This window comes from Salvelinus namaycush, chromosome 12, assembly GCF_016432855.1.
Source record: "Salvelinus namaycush isolate Seneca chromosome 12, SaNama_1.0, whole genome shotgun sequence".
Taxonomy (NCBI): domain Eukaryota; kingdom Metazoa; phylum Chordata; class Actinopteri; order Salmoniformes; family Salmonidae; genus Salvelinus; species Salvelinus namaycush.
In genome coordinates, this window is record NC_052318.1 from 27,025,766 (window position 1) to 27,052,727 (window position 26,962).

Sequence of the window (26,962 nt, forward strand, 5' to 3'; positions counted from 1 at the left end):
TATTTTTCAGTTTTTAGACATTTCTAAAAACCTGTTTTTGTTTTGTCATTAAGACTACTGAACATCTAATCAAATGGCTACCCAGTTTCGGCACGCAAGAAAATGGCCTTGCCAAAATCCTACCCCCATTCTAATTTCCTTAATTTTGTCACTAGAGTCAAATACTTTCTGTGGCACACATCAGAGTCAAATACTTTCTATAGAACAAACTTCACATCAGGATAGGCAACCCGAAATTAATAATTCATATATGTGTGTTATATTAAACATAGAGGAGGTGTAACGGAGGAGAAGTTAGAAGGATCGGAGACCAATGTGCAGCGTGGTAATTGTTCATCTTACTTTAATAAAGGTGAACACTCAAAATACAAAACTGACAACCGAAACAGTTCTATCTGGTGCAGACACACAAAGACTGAAAACAACCACCCCCAAAACCCAACACAAAACAGGCTACCTAAATATGGTTCCCAATCAGAGACAACACAAAACACCTCTGACCATACTAAATAAAGACAAAACAAAGGAAATTAAGGTCAGAACGTGACAGGAGGGAGTCAAATTTAGGCAAGCAATAAACATTTCAGAACAACTACTAGGTGAATAAGACATGGAAGAGATGACAAATTTTGGCAAAGATATTTATTTATAGACTAATACACTTGAAACAAATAGCCAAACCGAAAAATGCAGATATTACTAGTGCCTCCCCCGCGATCAAACTGCCATAAAAAAATTAAATGAAACGCAGCCTAACATGATCATTGACAGCTGCCTTGAAGGACACAAATAAAAAATGCTTTCTGCTACTAAGATCAGTGAAATGTAGGCTAAACTGACAACTGAATGAAGAGCAGAAATCTCAACTAGCAAGCAAGTCGCAGCAATGGAGAATTGAGTGCGTGCGCGTTCATGTTGAGGGGGGGGGGGTTCTGGTAGGGGGGAGATTTTTGGCACAACACCAGCCCTCAACGAATATATCCTCCAAACATCGGCTTCTTGGGCATTATCACTTAAATGTAGCCTCTATGCCTACATTCTTAAGCTCTTGATGGTTGCTAGGCAGCTCCCTTTACTACTATCATCACCCATCACCCATCTCTTAGCAGAACCCACCACATGCACTGTTTTCTTAACCACAAGTGGATGGATCCATAAAGAATTAATGTGGGAATAAATATCACTGAATGACAAAAATATTGGAATAAAGTAGGCTAATGCAGTTGAAGGCATTCAATTGTTGCTTACTGAAACCCCAAAGTCATCCAATTTTTATAATACATTTGATAGAAGCAATAAACTACCTGCGTGTGGTCAACTATTTCAGCACCGTTTTACTCTGCTTTGAGACAAGCTTGGTGTATTGATAAATCAATGTCAGAGTTTTTTTTCACTGAATCTCTGTTTGGATATTAGGCTGGGGAAATGTTAGCTAAATTGAGGTGAGTGGTGCTCATTATCATCTTGTCTAGTTGGCTCATTTATTAGCACTGATCAGAGCATTTTGCCAGTATGTTATGTAGATTAACAAGTGGATTATTTTTCTCCTCAGTCGGTCGCTTAGTAACCTAGCCGAGGCCTACTCCCAACCAAAGGCCTGTGACTTATCTTAATCAGTCAATGTGATTTTGTTTCACTAAAGCTCCATCTGTATATTTGGATAATTGTCTGGCTGAACAAATAAGTGGAGGTGGTATAGCTCATCTAATCGTTGTCTCATCTATCACTGATCAGAAACATTTAGTGTGCAATAATGTAGCCTAAATGCAGTGTAGGCCTATTATTTTGCTCGGTCATGTATAAGCAACCCCAAAAGCCAACGGAGGGGGTTCAAATGCTTTTGAAAAGGATGAAGATACGTTCAGAGTAAGACCCTATGCCTGCTCCCTAACAAAGCAGAGTGAGGGTAGGAAAGCAATGAAACGTGGATTAAAAAAGCATGGGCTTGCCTTGGGCTCTGTTTCAAAATATCACTTTTTTTATATGACGGGTTCCACATGTTGTTGCCATAATGCAAGTTGTGTAGGAAAAATATTTGTATTTTATTCTGTTATATTTCATTATATTCTAAGCCTACTGTAAAATATATGTGTGTTGACTGTGTGTCTAGTCTTCTTAACAAAATAACTGATTTCATGTGCATGCCGCAGTCATATAGGCTGCATAGATCAATAAAGTAATTAAACTCAATATGCCATTCTATTCTTTTGAAAATACATTGTATTAGTCTTATGTTTCTTCGGACCTGCCTAAACTAGTTAATAATGGATTTATTTTTCATGGTGTATATTCTCAATGGATTTATTCAAATAGATGACCACCCACATCTGCACACCACTACTACCACTCTTCCCCAGCATGTCGTCATGCACACGGGAGGTATAAAAGGTGTATGCAGGCAAGAATATGGTAAAAATAGGCTTGTTTGTAAAAGGGTCATATAAACATTTCTCAATTGTTTTAACAGGCAAAATACCTTAAATCCTATGTCAAAGCAGTATTTGATTAATTTGCTCCCATTTGGAAACGACAGGCTAGTTATAGGTTAGTTATAAAAAATCTTTGGCGTTATCTTTTTGGTTATTACTATACTTATGGCCCAACCCATTGGTTTCTGGGACCAATCACACGGTCCGAATGTGTACGCATTCAATAAAGGTCTAAGAGTCAAATCCAGACTCATTGCAGAGAAGAAACAAACCTCTGTGGGTGTGGCTTTCGGTCTGAGGAATTAGTCTGGGTAGCCAGGTAAGTATGTCAATACATTAGTTCATTAAAATAACCATACATTTATACAGTTTTCCAGTTATGTTATTGCTTAAGTAAACATATGAGGATTAAGGACCACTACTGCAATAATTTCCTTTATTAAGATCTCATCTCTACAATTTGCTCAACACAGATTGCAGTCATTTTAGGGCACATAGATTTAACAGTATAACAATCAGCTTGAAGTATAAATAAATCAATATTGTAAATCACAATAACAGTGGAGTGAATGTGTTTCTTTGGCTGTTTAAACCTGCCCTCTAGAGGCTAGAACTCTCCACTACCCTCCTATAAACCACACGATAGGACTAAACCAGAGTACATATACATTTTAGTAATTTAATGAAATCTGTGCATAGGTAAAACAACCACACATCACAATCATTGCAAGGAAGAGAACCATCTAGGTCAGGAGGATGCAAGAGCAGACTTCAGACATGGCTGAGAGGGGACAGAGAGGACATCTCTGTGCTCTCTACTTGTGTTTGTTGCTTAGGCTGTGTATGTTGTCTTCGACTGACATTTCCCAGGAACCCCCGCCAGCTCCTCTCTGTAGAGAAAAAGGAGTTTGAAATGTTCATCTGTATGCACTCCAAAATGACTGATACAGTATATTAATGTCGATATACACTCAGTGGCCAGTTTATTAGGTACCCCGTTCACGAAAATGGTGGCCGTGGCTCGCTATATAAAGCAAGCAGGCGGGCATTCCATTACTGTTCGATTGAACATTTGAATGAGCAAAAAGAGTGACCTAAGCGACTTTGAGCGTGGTATGATCGTTGGTGCCAGGCGTGCCGGTGTTGTGCCAAAACAAAAATCTCCCCCCTGACATAATTCTCCCCCCCTTCGCGTTCTTCATTGCTGCGACTTGCTTGCTAGTTGAGATTTCTGCTCTTCACTCAGTTGTCAGTAGCAGAAAGCAATTTTGTCTGCAGTTTTCGGTTTGGCTATTTGTTTCAAGTGTGTGTGGCGGTTGTAGCTTGTATGGCGCCCTGGGCAAAACCCCCCTTCAGCACCAGCCCCCGGCAAGATGCCGCCCAAGGCGGCTGCCCATGTCGCCCGTACCTAAATCCGCTACTGATTTTGAATTAGTCTATAAATAAGTCTCTTTGCCAAAATTCATAATCTCTCCCATGTCTTATTCGACTAGTATTTTTAAAAGTGATAGGATAATAATTCAGCCATAGTTGTTCTGAAATGTTTATTGCTTGCCAACATTTTACTCCCTCCTCTATGTTTAATATAACACACGTACATTAATTTTGGTTGCCTATCCTGATGTGAAGTTTGTTCTATAGAATGTATTTGACTCTGATGTGTGTCACAGAAAGTATTTGCCTCTAGTGACAAAATTAAGGAAATTAGAGGGGGGGATTCTGGCAGGGGGGAGATTTTCGGCACAACACCTGTTCCAGTATCTCAGAAACGGACACCCTCCTGGGCCTTTTACGCACAACAGTGTCTCGGGTTTACTGAGAATGGTGCGACAAACAAAACACATCCAGTCAACGGCAGTCCTGTGGGCAAAAACAGATTGTTGATGAGAGAGGTCGAAGATGAATGGCAAGAATCGTGCAAGCTAACAGGTGGGCCACAAACAGGCAAATAACGGCGCAAAACGGCATCTCGGAATGAACAACTCGTCGGTCCTTGTCACAGATGGGCTATTGCAGCAGACGACCACACCAGGTTCCACTTCTATCAGCGAAAAACAAGCTGGACCACCAACACTGTACAATTGAGGAGTGGAAAAACATTGCCTGTTCCGACAAATCACCGTTCCTGTTGCATCAAGCTGATGGCAGAGTCAAGATTTGGCGTAAGCAGCATGAGTCCATGGCCCTATCCTGCCTGATGTCAACGGTACAGACTGGTGACCGTGGTGTAATGGTGAAGGGAATATTTTCCTGGCACAGATTAGGTCTCTTGATACCAATTGAGCAATGTTTGAATGCCAGACCTTGTAGAATCCATGCCCTGAAGAATTCTGGAGGAAAAGGGGGGTCCGACCCGGTACTAGATTGGTGTACTTACATTTGAATAGTACTGATTTGGACAGAAGAATATTATGCGATCCATAAGGTGTAAAAATGCCTCCAAGCCATAAACTCATTGTTTTTCTCTCTCTCCCAACACACACACAAACGGACACACACACTAGGCCTATACCTCTGCCTAGCGTTCTGCTGCTGTGTGTAGGGGACAGCCTGGCCGTATCTCCGCTTCCTGGATCCTCATTGATTATTCCCAGGTTGGTGTTCCATTTGTTCCAGTTGACTTCCTCCACTCTGAGAGGACAGACAGATAGACAGACACATGCTCCAATTACTGTCCCTGAGTGTATGACACATCCATCAGCTGTCACAGAAAGCAAATCAATGATGCAGCACACCATGTACCAGGCTGTGGTGCTGCTGTGCACAGCGGCTGTGGAGTGCATTCAGTCATTTAATTCTAGACGCACAATCACACAGCTGGGGTTGTATGAGGGGCTTTAAATTATATTTTCCTGATATGATGGGTTCCTGTCGAAATGGGTTAGTGTTGGGAATGATTGTCATGCTATTGATATTGGACGCAATCAAATCTATAGAATGTTATCCAATAGGAATGTACAGGTATGTTCACCTGTACTTTTGTCAGATACATTTTTTCAGACATCACAACCTGATTGTATCTATTCTCTCATCATTGATTCAACATCTACAGTATGTAAATAAATTGGCCACCTGAAGCACCATCGGCGGTCTTTCTCTCCAGCCCTGGTCCCCAGGTCCTTGTCCACCCCAGAACGAAGCCTCCTTCTCAAGCAGCGAGGCAGGCTCCTTTCCAGATCCAGGATGGTGATGGCCCGCTGTAGACGCACGTGTTCATTACAATGTATGAGCTAAGATCAAACTATCCACAAAAGCAAACACATTAAAAAAATGGTGCCATTTCCCTGTCTGTCAGTACATCTGTCTGTCCGCCAGTGAACCCGTGGTGGATCACCTGTAGTTTCCAGATGCTGGTGCTCTCCAGGGACATCTTCTCCACAGTGCGGCTCATGAGGGCGATGAGCATGTTGAGCAGCAGGATGTAGGTGAGCACGATGTAGGAGATTAGCAGCATGTAAAACACTTCCTTGTACTGGTACCTAGAAAAAACACATTCCTTATTGCCTAAATAACTGCCTATTTCTCCACCATGATAGCTAGTACAGTATACGGAAGCAAAAATGGCTGTCTTGGCATCACTCAGGTGGGTGCTAGACATGTTTATCTAAAGAGCCTTTTAGCATCTGGAAAATCAATCATTACCCCTCTGTGAACTCCAGGTCTCCCATGCCGATGGTGAACTTGAACAGCTCCATGATAGTGTGAGAGATGTTCCTGAAGGTGGGTTTTATACACGAATCCTCCTCAGTGGGAAGGAAAAAGGTACGACCTCTTCCATCTGTGCTGTTTATTGGCTGTGCTGTTTTATTGGCCGGCGATTCAGGTTCCATCAGCAAAGTGACCACCGCTGTGGAGGGACAGAGAATGCTTTACTACGGTCCATTCCCAGAGTTGTTTTACATACAGTACCAGTCAAAAGTTTGGACACATCTGCTCATTCAAGTGTTTTTTTTTTAATTACTATTTTCTACATTGTAGAATAATAGTGAAGACATCAACACATATGGAATCATGCTGTAACCACAAAAGTGTTAAACAAATCAAAATATGTTTTATATTTGAGATTCTTCAAAGTAGCCACCCTTTGGCTTGATGACAGCTTCTAATCAAACTTTATTTGTCACAGGCACAAGTGTAGACTTAACGTGAAATGCTTACTTACAAGCCCTTAACCAACAGTGCAGTTCAAGAGGAGTTAAGAAAATATTTACTGAATAAACTAAAGTAAAAAATAATAAAAAGAAACACAATATCATAACAATGAGGATATATACAGGGGGTACCGGTACTGAGTCAGTGTGCGGGGTACAGGTTAAAGGTAATTTTTACATGTAGATACAGTAGGGTGAAGTGATTATGCATAGATAATAAACAGCGAGTAGCAGCAGTGTACAAAACAATCGAGGTGGGGGTAAATGTAATAGTTCGGGGGCCATTTGATTAATTGTTTAGCAGTCTTATGGCTTGGGGTAGAAGCTGTTAAGGAGCCTTTTGGTTCTAGACTTGGCGCTCCGGGACCGCTTGCCGTCCGGTAGCAGAGAAAACAGTCTATGACTTGGGTGTCTCTGACAATTTTATGGGCTTTCCTCTGACACCGCCTATTATATACTGTAGGTCCTGGATTGCAGGAAGCTTAGCCCCAGTGATAAACTGGGCTGTACACAATACCCTCTGTAGCGCCTTACGGTCAGATGCCGAGCAGTTGCCATACCAGGTGGTGATGCAACCAGTCAGGATGCTCTCGATGGTGCAGCTGTAGAACTTTTGGAGGATCTGGGGACCCATGCTAAATATTTTCAGTCTCCTGAAGGGGAAAAGGTTTTGTTGTGCCCTCTTCACAACTGTCTTGGTGTGTTTGGACCATGGTAGATCGTTGGTGATGTGGACACCAAGGAACTTTAAACTCTCAACCCGCTCCATTACAGCCCTGTTGATGTTTGGCCCGCCTTTTCCTGTAGTCCACAATCAGCTCCTTTGTCTTGCTCACATTGAGGGAGAGGTTGTTGTCCTGGCACCACACTGACAGTTCTCTGACCTCCTCCATATAGGCTGTCTCATCGTAGTCGGTGATCAGGCCTACCACTGTTGTGTCGTCAGCAAACTTAATGATGGTGTTGGAGTCATGTTTGGCCACACAGTCGTGGGTGAACAGGGAGTACAGGAAGGGACTAAGTACACACCCCTGAGGGGCCCCAGAGTTGAGGATCAGCGTGGCAGACGTGTTGTTGCCTAACCTTACCACCTGGGGGAGGCCTGTCAGGAAGTCCAGGATCCAGTTGCAGAGGGAGGTGTTTAGTCTTAGGGTCCTTAGCTTAGTGATGAGCTTCGTGGGCACTATGGTGTTGAACACTGAGCTGTAGTCAATGAACAGCGTTCTCACATAGGTGTTCCTTTTGTCCAGGTGGGAAAGGGCAGTGTGGAGTGCGATTGAGATTGCGTCATCTATGGATCTGTTGGGGCAGTATGCGAATTGGAATGGGTCTACGGTATCCGGGAGGATGCTGTTGATGTGAGTCATGACCAGCCTTTCAAAGCAGTTCATGGCTACCAACGTGAGTGCTACAGAGCAGTAATAATTTAGGCAGGTTACCTTCGCTTCCTTGGGCACAGGGACTATGGTGGTCTGCTTGAAACATGTAGGTATTACCGACTCAGTCAGGGAGAGGTTGAAAATGTCAGTGAAGACACTTGCCAGTTGGTCCGGTCATGCTTTCAGTACACGTCCTGGTAATCCATCTGGCCCCATGGCTTTGTGAATGTTGACTCACATCGGCTACCGAGAGCATTATCACACAGTCATCCAGAACAGCTGGTGCTCTCGTGCCTCAAAGCGAGCATAAAAGGCATTTAGCTCGTCTGGTAGGCTCGTGTCACTGGGCAGCCCACGTCTGGGTTTCCCTTTGTAGTCCGTAATAGTTTTCAAGACCTGCCACATCCAACGAGCGTCAGAGCCGGTGGAGTAGGATTCAATCTTAATCCTGTATTGGCGCTTTGCTTGTTTGATGGTTCGTCTGAGGGCATAGCAGTATTTCTTATAGGCGTCCGGATTAGTGTCCCGCTCCTTGAAAGCATCAGCTCTAGCCTTTAGCTCAATGCAGATGTTGCCTGTAATCCATGGCTTCTGGTTGGGATATGTACGTACGGTCACTGTGAGGACGACGTCGTCGATGCACTTATTGATGAAGCTGGTGACTGAGGTGGTATACTCCTCAATGCCATTGGATGAATCCCGGAACATATTCCAGTCTGTGCTAAACAGTCCTGTAGCGTAGCATCTGCGTCGTCTGACCACTTCTGTATTGAGCGAGTCACTGGTACTTCCTGCTTTAGTTTTTGCTTGGAAGCAGGAATCAGGAGAATAGAATTATCGTCAGATTTGCCAAATGGAGTGTGGGGGATAGCTTTGTATGCATTCTGTGTGGAGTAAAGGTGGTCTAGAGTTTTTTCCCCTCTGGTTGCACATGTGACATGCTGGTAAAAATGTGGTAAAACTGATTTAAGTTTGCCTGCATTAAAGTCTCCGGCCACTAGGGGCGCAGCTTCTGGGTGAGCATTTTCTTGTTTGCTTATGGCCTTATAGAGTTGGTTGAGTGCGGTGTTAGTGCCAGCATCGGTCTGTGGTGGTAAATAGATGGCTATGAATAATATAGATGAGAACTCTCTTGGTAGATAGTGTGGTCTACAGCTTATCATAAGGTACTCTACCTCAGGTGAGCAATACCTCGAGACTTCTTTAATATTAGACATCGCGCACCAGCTGTTATTGACAAAAAAGACGCACACCCCCACCCCTCGCCTAACCAGACGTAGCTTCTCTGTTCTGCCGGTGCATTGAAAATCCCTCCAGCTCTATATTATCCTTGTCGTCGTTCAGCCACGACTCGGTGAAACATAAGATAGTACAGTTCTCAATGTCCCGTTGGTAGGATAATCGTAATCATAGGTCATCAATTGTATTTTCCAATGATTGCATGTTAGGAAGTAGAATTGATGGCAGTGGGAGTTTACTCGCTCGCCTACGGATTCTCAAAAGGCAGCCCGATCTGCGTCCTCTTTTCCTCTGTCTTTTCTCCACAAATGACGTGAATGTGGGCCTGTTGCCGGGAGAGCAGTTTATATTTTTCGTGGGACTCGTTAAAGGAAAAAGCTTCTTCCAGTTCATGGTGAGTCATCCCAGTTCTGATGTCCAGAAATAATTTTTGGGCATAAGAGACAGTAGCAGCAACATTATGTACAAAATAAGTAAAAAAATAAGTTGCAAAAAAGTGAACAAAATAGCACAATTGGTTACGGCATGTAAAACGTCAGTCATCCTCTTCGGCACCATCTTAACAAGAGCTTTGCACACTCTTGGTTTCTCTCAACCAGCTTCATGAGGTAGTCACCTGGAATGCATTTCAATTTAGAGGTGTGCCTTGTTAAAAGTTAATTTTTGGAATTTCTTTCCTTCTTAATGCGTTTGAGCCAATCAGTTGTGCTGTGACAAGGTAGGGGTGGTATACAGAAGATATTTGGTAAAAGACCAAGTCCATATTATGGCAAGAACAGCTCAAATAAGCAAAGAGAAACCACAGTCCATCATTACTTTAAACCTGTTGAGGATAGAGGGCGCTATTTACACTTTGGGGGAAAATCGTGCCCAATTTAAACGGCCTCGTACTCTATTCTTGCTCGTACAATATGCATATTATTATTACTATTGGATAGAAAACACTCTCAAGTTTCTAAAACCATTTGAATTATATCTGTGAGTAAAACAGAACTCATTTTGCAGCAAACTTCCTGTCAGAAAGTGAAAAACCTCAAATCGAGGCTCTGTTCCAGGCCCTCCCTATCATTTTGCTTGAGATTTATGACTATACATGCACTTCATACGCCTTCCATTAGATGTCAATAGGCTGTGAGAGGTGAAATGGGGTCTCAATCTCTTTCTATGGGCAAAAGAGACAGCTTGGAATGACATGACCCCAGAATTCGTTTGTTCAGGAAGCGCATAAAGGTCACCAGTATTGGCTTCTGAAAAGCAATCGTTATAGACGTCTTATATCTCCGGCTTTGATTTTATTTGATAAATGTGAAGATATCATCGTAAAGTATGTTTTTTCAATATAGTTTTATTAGATTATTGACATTTTTTCGGGAGTTTAGACGTGTTGCGTTCTTTGCGTTTGGTGACGAAGGAGAGCTTAGCGCCACTTAGCTAGTTTTGCTTGCTCATTCGAGAGGGAAAAATGCCATTCTAAAACCAAACAACGATTGTTCCCGACAAAGGACCCCTTGTACAACATTCTGATGGAAGCTCAACAAAAGTAGGACCCATTTATGATGCTATTTCATATATCTGTCGGAACATGTTTACTAATAGTTTGCGCCCAGATTTTGGGCACTCTCTCGCCATAACGTAAACTGCATGTCGTAATGAAGTTATTTTTAGAATTCTAACACGGCGATTGCATTAAGAACTAGTGTATCTATCATTTCCTATACAACATGTATTTTTTAGTAATGTTTATGAATAGTTATTTGGTCAGAATATGTGAGTGTCAGAAAAATATCCGGACGTTGTGGGAAAAAGATGCTACGTTAGCACAATGTATAACCACTGATTTTAGCTCTAAATATGCACATTTTCGAACAAAACATAAGTGTATGTATAACCTGATGTTATAGGACTGTCATCTGATGAAGCTTATCAAGGTTAGTCAAAAATTATATATCTTTTGCTGGTTTGTTACGATCGCTAACTTTTGCTGCTGGTAAATGGCTTGTGTTTCTGGCTATTGTGGTAAGCTAATATAATGCTATATTGTGTTTTCGCTGTAAAACACTTAAGAAATCGGAAATATTGGCTGGATTCACAAGATGCTTGTCTTTCATTTGCTGTACACCATGTATTTTTCAGAAATGTTTTATGATGAGTATTTAGGTATTTCACGTTGGTGTCTGTAATTACTCTGGCTGCTTCGGTGCTATTTGTGACGTAGCTGAGATGGTAGCTGCAATGTAAAACTGATTTATACCTCAAATATGCACATTTTTCGAACAAAACATAGATTTATTGTGTAACATGTTATAAGACTGTCATCTGATGAAGTTGTTTCTTGGTTAGTTTGGTTGGTTGTTGGTTAGTTTGGTTGGTTTTGTGCATGCTACCTGTGCTGTGAAAAATGTCTGTGCTTTTTTGTATTTGGTGGTGAGCTAACATAAATATACGTGGTGTTTTCGCTGTAAAACATTTTAAAAATCGTACATGTTGACTGGATTCACAAGATGTTTATCTTTCATTTGCTGTATTGGACTTGTTAATGTGTGAAAGTTAAATATTTCTCAAAAATATTTTTTGAATTTCGCGCTCTGCCTTTTCAGTGGAATGTGGGAGGAGTTCCGCTAGCGGAACCCCGGGGCAAGACAGGTTAAGACCTGAAGGTCAGTCAATCCGGAACATTTCAAGAACTTTGAAAGTTTCTTCAAGTGCAGTAGCAAAACCATCAAGCGCTATGATCAAATTGGCTCTCACTAGGATCGCCACAGGAAAGGAAGACCCAGAGTTACCTCTGCTGCAGAGAATAAGTTCATTAGAGTTAACTGCAAAATAAATGCTTCACAGAGTTCAAGTAACAGACACATCTCAACATCAACTGTTCAGAAAAGACTGCGTGAATCAGACCATGGTTGAATCGCTGCAAAGAAACCACTACTAAAGGACACCAATAATAAGAAGAGACTTGCTTGGGCCAAGAAACACGAGCAATGGACATTAGACCAGTGGAAATCTGTCCTTTGGTCTGACGAGTCCAAATTTGAGATATTTGGTTCCAACCGCCGTGTCTTTGTGAGACGCAGAGTAGGTGAAGGGATGATTTCTGCATGTGTGGTTCCCACCGTGAAGCATGGAGGACGAGGTGTGATGGTATGGGGGTGCTTTGTTGGTTACACTGTCTGATTTATTTAGAATTCAAGGCACACTTAACCAGCATGGCTACCACAGCATTCTGCAGAGATACGCCATCCCATCTGGTTTGCGCCATCCCATCATTTGTTTTTCAACAGGACAATGACCCAACACACCTCCAGGCTGTGTAAGGGCTATTTGACCTAGAAGGAGAGTGATGGAGTGCTGCGTCAGATGACCTGGCCTCCACAATCACCCAACCTCAACCCAAATTAGATGGTTTGGGATGAGTTGGACCGCAGAGTGAAAGGAAAAGCAGCCAACAAGTGCTCAGCATATGTGGGAACTCCTTCAAGACTGTTGGAAAAGCATTCCAGGTGAAGCTGGTTGAGAGAATGCCACGCGTGTGCAAAGCTGTCATCAAGGCAAAGGGTGGCTACTTTGAAGAATACAAAATATAAAATATATTTTGATTTGTTTAACAATTTTTTGGTTACTACATGATTCCATATGTGTTATTTCATAGTTTTGATGTCTTCACTATTATTCTACAATGTAGGAAATAGTCAAAATAAAGAAAAACCCTTGAATTAGTAGGTGTGTCCAAACTTTTGACTGCTACTGTAAATATACCCTACCATTCAAAAGTTTGAGGTCACTTAGAAATGTCCTTGTTTTTGAAAGAAAAGCACATTTGTGTCCATTAAAATAACATGCAATTGATCAGAAATACAGTGTAGACATTGTTAATGTTGTGAATGACTATTGTAGCTGAAAACGGCAGATTTTTAATGGAATATCTACATAGGTGTACAGAGGCCCGTTATCAGCAACCGTCACTCCTGTGATCCAATGGCACGTTGTGTTAGCTAATAAGTTGATCATTTTAAAAGGCTAATTGATCATTAGAAAACCATTTTGCAATTATGTTAGCACAACCGAAAACTGTTGTTCTGATTCTGAGAGTTCCTCTGTCCAGTGTCTGTGTTCTTTTGCCCATCTTAATATTTTATTTTTATTGGCCAGTCTGAGATATGTATTTTTCTTTGCAACTCTGCCTGGAAGGCCAGCATCCATGAGTCGCCTCTTCACTGTTGACGTTGAAACTGGTGTTTTGCGGGTACTATTTAATGAAGCTGCAAGTTGAGGACAAACTAGACACTCTAATGTACTTGTCCTCTTGCTCAGTTGTGCACCGGGGCCTCCCACTCCTCTTTCTATTCTGGTTAGAGCCAGTTTGCGCTGTTCTGTGAAAAGAGTAGTACACGGCATTGTATGAGATCTTCAGTTTCTTGGCAATTTCTCGCATAGAATAGCCTTAATTTCTCAGAACAAGAATAGATTGACAAGTTTCAGAAGAAAGTTCTTTGTTTCTGGCCATTTTCATCCTGTAATCGAAACCACAAAGGCTGATGCTCCAGATACTCAACTTGCCTAAAGAAGGCCAGTTTTATTGCTTCTTTAATCAGAACAACAGTTTTCAGTTGTGCTAACATAATTGCAAAAGGGTTTTCTAATGATCAATTAGCCTTTTAAAATTATAAACGTGGATTAACTAACACAATGTGCCATTGGAACACAGGAGTGATGGTTGCTGATAATGGGCCTCTTTACGCCTACGTAGATATTTCATTAAAAATCTGCTGTTTCCAGCTACAATAGTCATTTACAACATTAACAATGTCTACACAGTATTTCTGATCAATTTGATGTTATTTTAATGGACAACAAATGTGCTTTTCTTTCAAAAACAAGGACATTTCTAAGTGACCCCAAACCTTTGAACGGTAGTGTATATATCTATATATATATATATATATATATATAAATCATATTGTTTGCTTATATTCTCTCAATTGTTTTCAGTTGTTTAGAAGTGTCAATGAACGAGGGAATTGTCAACTGCAATTTTGATAGGTCTTTTGATGATGTTGGAAGAATAAACAAATACATTTTGAATTCATGAGCCACTGACAGGGTGTGTTTGTGTCCCTGCGTGCAAAAGTGACAGAGGAGAGTTGAAATACCTGCTGAAAACCCAAAGAGGAAGGTAACGTAGACAAAGAGAAAGCGCAAGATATCACTTAGGATCATCTACAAAGGGAAAAAAAAGAGAGTAAGAATGAGAGTATCAAACGAACTGTGGATTATAACTATAGCTCGGTCATAACACCAATGTTGTTCCAATGGTAGATACCCTGTGGCAATGAATCCTGTAGCTTCTCTGTAAGAGTGTCAAAGGGACTGAATTCTAGAATCTCAGTGCAGGAGTGCTGATCTAGGATCAGGTCCCCTCTCCATAGAATTTTATTAATTGCGTTCTAAAAGGCAAGTGTTCCTATTTCAGCACTCCTACTCAGAGACTCTTTGTGAAAACAGGCACTGGTATCCAGTGTACCTTCTGTATCATGACACTGTAGATGCCCATGTGTCTGTATCCCCTGGAGAAGTAGAGCAGGTTGACCCAGCTGAGAGCCAGACACAGCACAAAAAAACCCAGGTACTCCTCCCTACCACAGCAGTACAGCACTGAGGAGGCCAGGAAGAAGATCGCCTGCAGAAAACTACACACAAAGGCAAGTTAAAGTCAAGCGTTTCATCAACTCACTGCGGAAGAGAGTTGGAATCACAGAGAGATAACCTCTGACACTAGTGAAACACAAACTTCCTACACACACGTGCATAGAGCTGCCAAGAAACATTATCAACATGGCTTAGAAAAACGTATCCTAAGATGTCAGGATCAAAGATAGACTAGTAGTGCGTTGGACCGCTCTGACTTCAGCATGTTATTATACAGTGTGTACCAGTAGGAGTGTGTGTGTCTAGCCCACAAGCTTGCAAGGCATTCTGAAAGATGTGGCGTTGTCCTTATTAGAAGTTCTTCTAATCCCTTAGTTATTGCTTAAGTATGCAGGGGCAGGTGATACATAATCTGTCAAATAATTAGTTTGTGTGGAGAGAGATTTTGTACAACTTACAAAAGGATTTCACTGTATCCGTCAATCAGCAAACTGTCCAGGCTTGGACGTTTTCTCTTCAAGTCTAATATCTTGGGATAGAAAAAGAAAAACATTTGATCAACCACACTTTTGAATACAGTTTTGTTAAATGATATTTCATACATTTAGGCCGGGATTCAATCCAATTGCGCTTGCAGACAACACAGCTTTTAAAAGCAATCTTACTGCGTTAATGGAGATAACGTTCAAGGTAAATGCTGCAGGTGTCGGCTCAATTAGAAAATACCTTTAAGTGTGAACCGCGCTATAACATGGATCTAGTGCGAATTGGATTGAATCCTGGCCTTAATCCTCATATAATCAAAGCACATCACACATGCACACATACCCCTCTTATGAAGAAATAGCAGGCTCCCACGGTTATAAAAAGCTGACCGGCGAGTCGCAGGTACTCCTGTCTGGTATGTTCCAGAGTAAAAGGTGGCTGGAAATCAGAGGGTGAGAGAAGAAATTAAGCTGAAGTTAAAATAACTGTCTCTGGACAGCAGGTAGCCAGCCTAGTGGTTAGAGTGTTGGCCAAGTAACCAAAAGGTTGCTGGTTTAGATTTTTTAATTTAACCCTTATTTTACCAGGTAAGTTGACTGAGAACACATTCTCATTTACAGCAACGACCTGGGGAATAGTTACAGGGGAGAGGAGGATGAATGAGCCAATTGTAAGCTGGGGATGATTAGGTGGCCATGATGTGATATTTAGGTGGACAGATTGGGAATTTAGCCAGAACACCGGGGTTAACACCCCTACTCTTACAATAAGTGCCATGGGATCTTTAGTGACCACAGAGAGTCAGGACACCCATTTTATGTCCCATCCAAAAGACAGCACCCTACACAGGGCAATGTCCCAAATCACTGCCCTGGGGCATTGGGATATTTTTTTAGACTAGAGGAAAGGCTGCCTCCTACTGGCCCTCCCACTACACTTCCAGCAGTATCAGGTCTCCTATTCAGGGACTGACCACAACCAACCCTGCTTAGCTTCAGAAGCAAGCCAGCAGTGGGATGCAGGATGGTATGCTGCTAATACCTGAGCCATCAAGGTGACACATCTGTCGATGTGTCCTTGAGCAAGGCATTTAACCCTAATTTGCTCCAAGGGCACCGTACTACTATGGCTGACCCTGTAAAACACCACATTTCACTTCACCTGTATGTGACAATAAACGATTCATAAATAATAATTTGATCTCCTTTATAGCTGAATGATGTTAGCATGGATCCAAACGTAATTGCTCTGGGGCCAGCCAGGCTAGAATAATGTAGCTTATTGTGATAATGCAAAGACCTCACCGTTCCCTTCTTCCTGTAGTAGGCGACAACAGTGAAGACAGAGAGGTAAACCAGGTAAACCAGGAAGTTTAAGAAAAACATCCGAGCAGCAAACTTGTCCCACTTCTCCTCCAGTAGCCTGTTCAGAGGCTCAATCTGCAGCATCTCATGGCGATTCTGAAATGATATTTTATAATATTTATATAATATAGCCACACTTTTATGCTAGTATATCTATATTTTAGTCTTTCTCTCTTTAGAGACAGACTCACAGAGAGGTTGGAGAACAGCTGCACAAGGTTAACCACAGTGCAGAACTCATGGAGCAGTTTAGGGGTTAAGTGCCTCGCTCAAGGGCACAACAGCAGGAAATGGCATCTAGAGCCCCATTTATACCTGGTGCTAACATGTGTCCTTCCTAATGTTGTCCACATTCTGATTAGTCAATGCTATCGGATAGCACGGACCCATTCTGAGTGTGCCCATATTCTTTAGACAGGTGTAGACTATTAAGATGCTCATATCCAGAATCTTTTTACGTGTCTATTTTCAAAGGATAAAGCTAAGAATATTAATAACTTCATAGTTGGAAGAAAAATAAACGTATTCTACAAGAACCAATATCACTCTCTAAAAACACAACTTTATGGACCAATCCTTGGACAGCTTTTCAGAATTCACCGATAAATTGGTCCACATGTAAAAACTAAAGGCATAGAAACTGTAAATGACTTGGTAATTCTGAAAAGCAATATTGTTAAATACATGCAACATAAATGTTTTCGATCACAAAATGTTGATTCAAAATCTTTTGGACATCAGATCAATCTTGAGGAAATCCTATTTGAGTCACAAAAGGATATTCATATGATAGGTAAGCTATACAAAACCTTGCAGAGAGTCTATCCAGCTGACAATCTCTTAGAAAAAAAGTATAAACTATTGGAACCCAGACTTAAAAATAAATAACTGATGTTGGCACAAGATGGAGGGAATGTTGGACCGTAATTAACAAGATTACAGTTAACGAAAATGTACACTTAATCCAGTATAAATACATTTATAGAATAATATTGAGACAAAATTCACAAATTCTGCAGCACAACGGCAGAGTCATGTCTGAAGTGTAAAACTAATAATGACTCAATAATCCATGCCTTCTCGGAATGTTATAAAGTCCAAAAGTTATGGGCGGAGTTAGAAAGTTGGCTTTCAGAAGTATTACAATGTAAATGTACTTTTAATCTGTAAATCTGCATATTTCAAGACATGGCATAAGAGGGGGTGCAGTGAGATACCCGATGGGTTGGACGATACTTTACTCATCAATCATCTTTTAAAAAAACATATACGTAAAAACTGTAAATCAAGCAATCGTTCGTCGTTAACACAATGGAAAGGTCAAACGCTTTACTATCTAAAAATTGAAAGTGAGTGGGCTATGGAGAGAAACAGAGTGATGGGGCGCTGGAGATGCGGTTGTGTGCTAGTGGGTCGGGCAGGTGTGATGTATTTGATGTTTGTACGATGTTGTCGTTTGTATGTGAATGTTTTGTATTGTTTATAAAAGATCAAAGAAAATCTAAAAAAGTAAATAAAAGATGCATTTTGATCTGATTGTGATCTGATCTTCCTGACCACCAGAGTTAGTCAGCCATGCATTGTGTCTGGAAGTGTAGATGGATCTGGAAAGTGAAACCATTTAAATGATCATTATCCAGCCCTTTAAAATCATTGACAGGTGGCACCATTAACTCAGGCCATCAATATGTGCCTTAAAATAAATACATATTATTTAAAAAGAATACCTCTCAAATAATTTGCATAGAGGGAGGGATCAGCAAATTTGGTCACAATGCAGTGGACAGATGTGTAGACGCATGTCTGAAAATCTGGGCACAATCAGAATGTGGCCAAGATCAGGAAAAAAGGATGCATGTTAGCACCAGGTATAAAGGGGCTTATGATTAGATCCTTTTGATATAAATGTGACTCACAGGAATGTCACTGCTGTAGACGATGATCTCCAGGACAGAGTTCTTCTCGTAGGAGTCCAGTGAGGCCAGGTCATACAGGGAGGAGTGGACGGGTCCGTAAACCCACTCAGTGAATTTACGGGACAGGTTTCTGGTCTCCCTCTCCTGGAACTCACGATGCATCATGTGCTTAAACAGCTAGATGAGGAATAAAACAATTGGTTTACACATAATGGAAGGATGTAGCAAATTATGATAAACACATACAGTGCATTCGGAAAGTATTCAGACCTCTTGACTTTTTCCACATTTTGTTACGTTACAGCCTTATTCTAAAATGGATTAAATTGTTTTTTTCCCTCTCATCCGTCTACACAAAATACCCGATAATGACAAAGCAAAAACAGGGCTTTACAGATTTTTGCACATTTATAAAAAATGTAAAACTGAAATAGACATAAGTATTCAGACGCTTTACTCAGTACTTTGTTGAAGCAGTGATTACAGTCTCAAATCTTCTGGGGTATACCGCTACAAGCTTGGCACACCTGTATTTGGGGAGTTTCTCCCATTCTTCTCTGCAGATCCTCTCAAGCTCTGTCAGGTTGAATGGGGAGCATCGCTACACTGCTATTTTCAGGTCTCTCCAGAGATGTTCGATCGGGTTCAAGTTCAGGCTCTGGCTGGGCCACCCAAGGGCATTCAAAGACTTGTCCCGAAGCCACTCCTGCGTGCTTAGCGTTGTTGTCCTGTTGGAAGGTGAACCTTTGCCCCAGTCTGAGATTCTGAGCACACTGGAGCAGGTTTTCATCAAGGATCTCTCTGTACTTTGCTCCGTTCATCTTTCCCTTGATTCTGACTAGTCTACCAGTCCCTGCTGCTGAAAAACATCCCCACTGCATGATGCTGCCACCACCATGCTTCACCGTAGGAATGATGTCAGGTTTCCTCCAGACGTGACGCTTGGCATTCAGGCCAAAATGTTCAATCTTGGTTTCATCAGACCAGAGAATATTGTTTCTCAGGGTCTAAGTTTCTTTCGGTGCCTTTTGACAAACTCCAAGTGGGCTGTCATGTGCCTTTTACTGAGGAGTGCCTTCCGTCTGGCCACTCTACCATAAAGGTGCTGCAGAGATGGTTGTCCTTCTGGAAGGTTCTCCCATCTCCACAGATGAACTCTGGAGCTCTGTCAGAGTGACCATTGGGTTCTTGGTCAACTCCCTGACCAAGGCCATTCTCCCCCGATTGCTCAGTTTGGCTGGGCGGCCAGCTCTAGGAAGAATCTTGGTGGTTCCAAACTTGTTCCATTTAAGAATGAAGGAGGCTACTTTGCTCTTGGGGGCCTTCAATGCTGCAGAAATGTTTGGGTACCCTTCCCCAGATCTGTGCCTTGACAGAATCCTGTCTCGGAGCCCTACGGACAATTCTTTCGACCTCATGGCTTGGGACCTTATATAGACAGGTATGTGCCTTTCAAAATCATGTCCAATCAATTGAATTTACCACAGGTGGACTCCAAGTTGTAGAAACAGCTCAAGGATGATCAATGGAAACAGGATGCACCTGAGCTCAATTTCGAGTCTCATAGCAAAGGGTCTGAATAGTTAGGTATTTCTGTTTTTTATTTGTAATAAATTTGCCACATTTCTAAAAAACCTGTTGCTTTGTCATTATGGGGTATAGTGTGTAGATTGACGAGGAAAAACATGTATTCAATCATTTTAGAATAGGGCTGTAACATAACAAAATGTGTAAAAAGTCAAGGGGTCTGAATACTTTCTGAATGCACTGTATGGAAGAAAAATGCATTTTCTTCGTACGTCTAACAGGAACAAAATAGTACAATGAAGATGAGATTACTTAATTTGGAAACAACAAACTGTTGATCTGTTCTCCAGAAGGTCTTTATTGTTCCGAACACCATTACAGCATTACTCCATATTGGACTCCTTCCTTACCCCGATCTTGCCAGTCTTGGCAGCCAGTTTTATAGTCGTCAGGCCCTGGTTGTTCTCTATGTCCTCCAGCCTCCATTTGGGGTGCAGGCGGGCAGCTGTTGTGAGGATGTGGTCGTACATAGAGGTGATGAAGTCAGTGTTCTCTGGTGTGTTATCAGCCAACACCACTAGGGCATGCAACACCATGTTACCCAGAGAATCACTCTCCCTCACGTCCACTTTCTGGTAGTCATTCTCCAGCAGGAAGTCCACCACCTCAGGCTGGTTGGTGCACGCAGCCAGGGACAGAGGCAGCTCACCTGGAAACACATTTTCCCTCAATTCAATGTCCTTTCTATTACTCTATCCGCCACAACACTGACAACCTTGTTGGAAATATTTTCTGGATATGTAAATCCACTTTAAATAAAGCTTCATAAAACACTTTAATTTAATTCCCTTAGTCATAAAGAAGGGAATGATTATTCTCTGAGGGATGACTAGACGCCTAACAAGCAGAAGAGTCTGTTGTCAAACCTACCAGAGGAGGATACTGTTCAAGGCTCAGTGATACTGACACACTCACCAAAGTAGAAGCTGGGTCCATCATGGGGCTGGAAGAATTTCCCACAGGCTTTGGCATGGACGTTTGCTCCTTTCTTGATCAATAGCTCAACAAAATAGGTGCTCCTTCTCTCAATGGCAATATGAAGGGCTGTTTGACCTATTTGATCCGTAGATAGAAAGGATAGAATATCATAACATGCATGGCCTGACATATACAGTAACATGACTGTTTTGGTATGTTGAGGGTTGTGTATATAAAACTGAGTTGTCAGAGACATGTGTGGAATAGATGAACAACATCAAGTAATGATAATTCTGGTTATATGACAGTTCACCTTTGTAATAGCTGTCTGTGTATGCAGCATTTACTAATTCTTTGATGTCACCCATCTTCTCTGAGATGTCAAGGAGATATTCAATTGTGTTATTTCTGCCATTTCTCAGATTCAGTAGAGCCTTCAGCAGGACGTTTTTACCATACGATTGATCTAGGAGAGCAAGAGGTGAAAGAATGGGGTATAAAATAATACACTTGAGGGTCAGCGTTAGTGTTAAAGCTATAGGTACAATGCATTACCACTCTAGGGTTAGGGGTAGGTTGAGGTTAGGGTTAGAGTTGAGCTGGGATGTGGACATGAAGTTAAAGTTAGGATTGATGCTAGAGTTAGGGTTTAACTGGGATGTGGACATGAAGTTAAAGTTAGGATTGATGCTAGAGTTAGGGTTTAACTGGGATGTGGACATGAAGTTAAAGTTAGGATTGATGCTAGAGTTAGGGTTTAACTGGGATGTGGACATGAAGTTAAAGTTAGGATTGATGCTAGAGTTAGGGTTTAACTGGGATGTGGACATGAAGTTAAAGTTAGGATTGATGCTAGAGTTAGGGTTTAACTGGGGTGTGGACATGAAGCTAGGGTTATTAAGGTTGAACTGGGGTGCGGACATGAACCTATGGTTAGGGTAATGGCTAGGGTTAGGGTTTAGCTGGGGTGTGGACATGAAGGTAGGGTTAGGTTAATGGATAGGTTTTGGGTTGAGCCAGGGTGTGGACATCAAGCTAGGGTTAGGGTAATAGGTAGGGTTAAGATTGATCCGAGGTGTGGACATGAAAATAGGGTTAGGGTTAGTTTACAATACTCATTACACTGTAATAACACAAGTAGTTACACAGCAATAATAGCACTGTAATGTAAAGTGGTACCCTAAAATGCTACAATTATACAATACTATATACTGTAATGCATAGTCCCCCTCACACTCAGTGTTGGAGAGCTTCTTCATGGACTGATGCAAGTACTGATGCAGCCCCTCCAGCTTCATAACGTCACCAGTGGACACGGCCTCAAACAGCCTCTTGATGTCAAACCTCTTGCTGTCCCTGTCCTCTTTGTTCTCCTCCAAACATCGCACTTCTCTACAAAGAAAAATGTTAGACTTTAGTATTGGGAAAGCATTTCTTCTTCAATTGGAAAACAAAAAACTAATGGTCTTTCCCAAAAGGGCTTCAAAACAAAGACCTTATTCTCATGTTATATTGTAAATGAACTTCTGATTAACAAAACGTCCTCCCTGAGGGAAGCTATCTGTGTTTTCTCAAACAGTATTAAGACTGTTATTAGTTTGACTTAGCCCTACAATCAGGCATTAAACACCATTTGTCTCCATACTGTACAGAATGTGTTATTATATTTTGTGAATGTGTTGTCTCACTTGTCAAAATTGAGATTGAATCTAATCTTGGGAGCGGCCTCCTCCAGCTCATCCTGGTAGTCTGAGTCCATGGGGGCTTTGGGCCCCCCCGAACTGCCTAAGCCAAGGGCAGACACCAGCCTGTCAGGCTTCTTCACCTGTCTGCTCTGTGCCCTCTCATCATCCGTCCTGTCATCCGTCTCCAGAGAGAAGGAAGGGTACTCTGGGCCCTTTGACTTGTTCATAATGACTCCTCAGACTGGTGTTCTAGAGGAGGAGTTACAATGATAACACATCACAGTCATGTAAATACAGTATGTTCAGTATATTATAAATCCCATGAGAGGATTGACAAATTCTAATTCAATTAAATGTTTCTGCAGTGAGGGACTGCATTCATGGTTATCTTCCTGAGTTTTGGCATGATGAAATATTGTTTGGTCATACACATTTTAATAACTAGACATTGACTTTACAATTTCTTCCATTTATCGAGATTCTCTGAAATATAATAAGAGAGCTGACCTCAAAATACACCAGCTTTTAGACATGTGATGTTTCACCCCCAGATGGCTAACAAAGCTGGTTATTTATTAGCACTTCCCCATGACAACTGTAGCTAATACAAAACTCTATCCAGGCCTGGAACCCTTTCTTTACTTAAATAACTGACAAAACATTCCCAGACAGTTCAGCTGAAAATTAGGACAGCCATTACTGAGACACATTGTAAATAATCACATTTATCTTCAAGCTAAGCAGATCAGAATGAATCATTATTCTGGGGATTTAAATTATTTCTCAGAAAAAGGATGGCAAGAGAAACGAATTGTTTTGTTATTTCCCTGTAGATGCCCTAGAAAAGAGGAAGGGGGTTGTCAATGACTCAGAGTGAAACTCTGAAGACCTCTGCCTACCATGAGGAGAACAACATGTGTGGAACAGCAGAAAGAGAGAGGTCAGGACCATGATTCAAACACATCCCCATTTATAACCCAGCACATCTAGATCCATCTCCTTTTCATCAAATATTTTGGTTTATGATACCCTTGACAAATGAATGAAATAATATAGAACTGTGTTACTAGGGGATACAGCATTGTGAAAACAAATAATCTAAGGCTCAACATTAGTCATATTAGTTTTTTTAACATATTGTTATTCTGCTGATCCATTACTGTAAAACAAATTAGTGTAATGTGTACTTCAGGTCCATTTGCATGGCACAACACACGCTCAGTGTAAAACAGTGAGCCCATAAAACAGTGTGCAGCACGTGAACAATGACTCTTATCCACTCTATGAGATAATGTCTGTATGCATAATCGGTGGCCATTTTGCTGTCACTTGATGTACATTATCTACTCATCTAAAGCTGCTGGACCTGGGGCTCAAAATGGCTTCTTCCTCTCAGAGAAGAAAGGCTATTTTCTGATGCGGTGTCATATGATTACCAACCCCTCCCTACTTACAAAAAAACAAAACCACAGTGTCTACCAACTGTAGCACATCAACGATGAGCTCTCTCCCACCACAACATATAGTCTGTTCCTCATTTAAACACATTATTGTTTTTCTTATACTAGTTTAATCTTTTCACATTAACTACAGTATAGCTGAAACTCAAGCTGAATAATCTAATTGTTGTTCTTGTCTTATTCTGCTCTGATACAGTCTTTATGTAACCGTGTACATTTGAATTGTCCTCCTGTGCAGATCTTGTTAAAAAACGACTAGACTGGTAGACAATGACATCATGGATCATCATGAAAACAAAGAATTTTAGAATCACAGTTTCAGACACATCTAACTAATAACTTGCATGCAAACATGTAAAACCAAACAGTGAGCAATTGTGATTTGGTTATATTCATGGTTTCTATTAGTAGCCTGCTCTACAGTACAGTTTCTCACAGTGAGCTCATGCACGACATGTTGACTGGAGTGAATGTTTACAGTTTGGAGTGAATTCAGTTATGACAATAGAATAACTGAACCTTTCCCACATAAACAAAGCAAATGCAAAGCCATCATCAACACCTGCTTATGATTCAATAATTCAAACATGGACATGAAGCCATCTGGGACCTGAAGGTCTAACATACAGATAACTGTACTTACACAGAGATTAATTAATTCCTTCCATGTATGTACGAAGACAATTTCACAGAGTGGTCTGTTGGATCACATTTTCTCTTATGTCTCTGTCTATCATATCATCCGTATATTAAATAAACACCTTAAATCCACAACCGCACGACAAATCAACCTCTATGTACAGAGTGTGTGTGTGTGTGTGTTTGAATCTTACTCACTACTACTGTGAGTAGTAGGGAGGGATGCTATGGATAAAGCGATGGGGATGATCTTGGAGAGCGGGGAGAGAGAGCCAGATGCAGAAAGATAGTTAGAGCCCATCCCCAGGGAGTATCAGAGTACATTACCACCAGAGAGAGCTCTGCTCTGAGAGCTTAAAAGGCTACATGGCTGACCCTTGGTGTTATTGACCCGGCCTCTGTTGCACTGCTGAGACAGTAATGATATAGTGACCAGGAGATGCACAAAGGATCTTAGCTTATTCTTATGAATGTTGACAAATAACTGTTTTAATGTACATGTGTTTTGTTAACATTATATTCAAAAGTAAATGGACATCAGTTTAGCCATTGGCTCTTATTTACTCTCTGCATCCGAACTATATGCATACTATATCCCTATTGATAGAAACATAGAATACCACATAAGTACATTGATAAGGTGTTGAACCAACATTCTTAGTAAATCCTCAACGTTCGCATACACACATATTCAGTGCACACAATGGCATGGTAAAATTCTGCATTTCACAATTTACTTCAAAAGTAAATTCCAGTATCCTGATTTGCCCCTTGTTGTACAACATTATGTTGCAAATTCTTAAAGCCAAAATATCATCCCCTTCTCATTACTTCACACATTGAGTAGCCTACAACATTTTGCACAGCTGATCAGAGATGTTCTAATACCCCCATAAGACCTAATGGTACTGTGTAGTTAGTTTGATGCAAAGGCATCTATCTTCTTGAATACTGTATATGCCATAACAATGTAATAACACAAACATAGATGATTAATCTAATCGTACATAATATTATCAGATAATACATTACTTACTTATTGTTTTGAATGAGTCTCGTCTCACAAGGGGTTTCCTTCTCCTTTAACACAACATTCAATTCAGAAAGCGTTTCTTCTTCTTTCTTTCAGAACAACTTTGCAGAGCTTCCTGAGTGCCTGCCTTCTCTTAGATATGCTGCCTGGTGAGCTGTGTTGTTGGTGAGTCTGTTCCTGTGACTAAGATTGTGGTTGGAAAAAAACTTGTCTCGTGAGATTAGACTTATTATATACTGTAGTTAGAGGGATCAACAAATGTTGACTTCTTTTACATGCGCCATGATAACATAACAATTTGATAATTTAGTAAAAACAGCATTAAATAGTTGTAATCATTATAAATGATAGTTGTAATGATCAACAATAGTAAAACCTTGTTAATAACACTGATGTGTAAGCTAGAGATAGCAGAACAATGTTTTAGTTAAAAGTTCAAGTTCACCAATGCAAACATTTCAAATACAGTACATTATTTTACTGTAGTTAACTATGTCCTACATTACCACTTACCCCTTACTGTAGGCCTAATTTAACTTTTAGTTTGTACTATAAATGTGAGACATCATTTTGATTGGAGATTGCACAGTGAATTTCATAAACATTTCTGAGGATATCACTGAATAGTAAAATAAGCATGATGTTGATTGTAATAGTCACTGTTAGCCAATCAGAAAAAAAACTATTCAAATATTAAAGTAAACTGTCACGTTGGCATGAATGATTGGGGAGACAGGCGCAGGAATGCGTAAAAGTTTTTTTTATTTTTTATTTACCCAAATTACGGCGTGCTGTGTTAAGGCACGGGGCCGAAGACCAAACAAACACGTAACAAAACACAGGGTAGAAACCCAAACAAAAGAGCGAGGAATAAATAACACAAGCGCACAATGATTAACACACGGGACGAGACACGTAATCATCTGCGCAATCCACAATGGCAGAAAAGCCTAAACACACAGCACAGGTACTCACACGAACCAATGGACATTGTAACAATAATGGACAGCACCATGGTGAACATATACAA

The 26,962-nt window shown here is 41.0% G+C and overlaps 1 protein-coding gene across 1 annotated transcript; it reads right to left on the bottom strand.

Moving 5' to 3' along the window:
• Positions 1 to 2,858: 2,858 nt before the first annotated feature.
• LOC120056514 (transient receptor potential cation channel subfamily V member 1-like) lies at positions 2,859 to 26,019 on the bottom strand. Its single transcript, XM_039004692.1, has 17 exons — positions 25,936 to 26,019; positions 22,804 to 23,049; positions 22,350 to 22,507; positions 21,429 to 21,581; positions 21,113 to 21,250; positions 20,548 to 20,846; positions 18,611 to 18,787; positions 16,635 to 16,790; positions 15,673 to 15,768; positions 15,303 to 15,373; positions 14,720 to 14,885; positions 14,349 to 14,415; positions 6,072 to 6,276; positions 5,764 to 5,908; positions 5,502 to 5,626; positions 4,942 to 5,060; positions 2,859 to 3,319 (listed from the first exon to the last, which is right to left on the bottom strand). The coding sequence occupies exons 2-17, from the start codon at positions 23,025 to 23,027 to the stop codon at positions 3,201 to 3,203; spliced, it is 2,418 nt and encodes an 805-aa protein (XP_038860620.1). The 5' UTR covers positions 23,028 to 23,049; positions 25,936 to 26,019; the 3' UTR covers positions 2,859 to 3,200.
• Between the last annotated feature and the right edge of the window lie 943 nt (positions 26,020 to 26,962).

Coding starts and splice junctions, on each gene's coding strand:
- LOC120056514 (XM_039004692.1), bottom strand. CDS start 23,027: ATGAACAAGTCAAAGGGCCCAGAGTACCCTTCCTTCTCTCTGGAGACG. Junction 20,847..21,112: donor TGGACCCAGCTTCTACTTTG/GTGAGTGTGTCA, acceptor ATGTGTTTCCAG/GTGAGCTGCCTCTGTCCCTG. Junction 14,886..15,302: donor GGATACAGTGAAATCCTTTT/GTAAGTTGTACA, acceptor CTTTGTGTGTAG/TTTTCTGCAGGCGATCTTCT.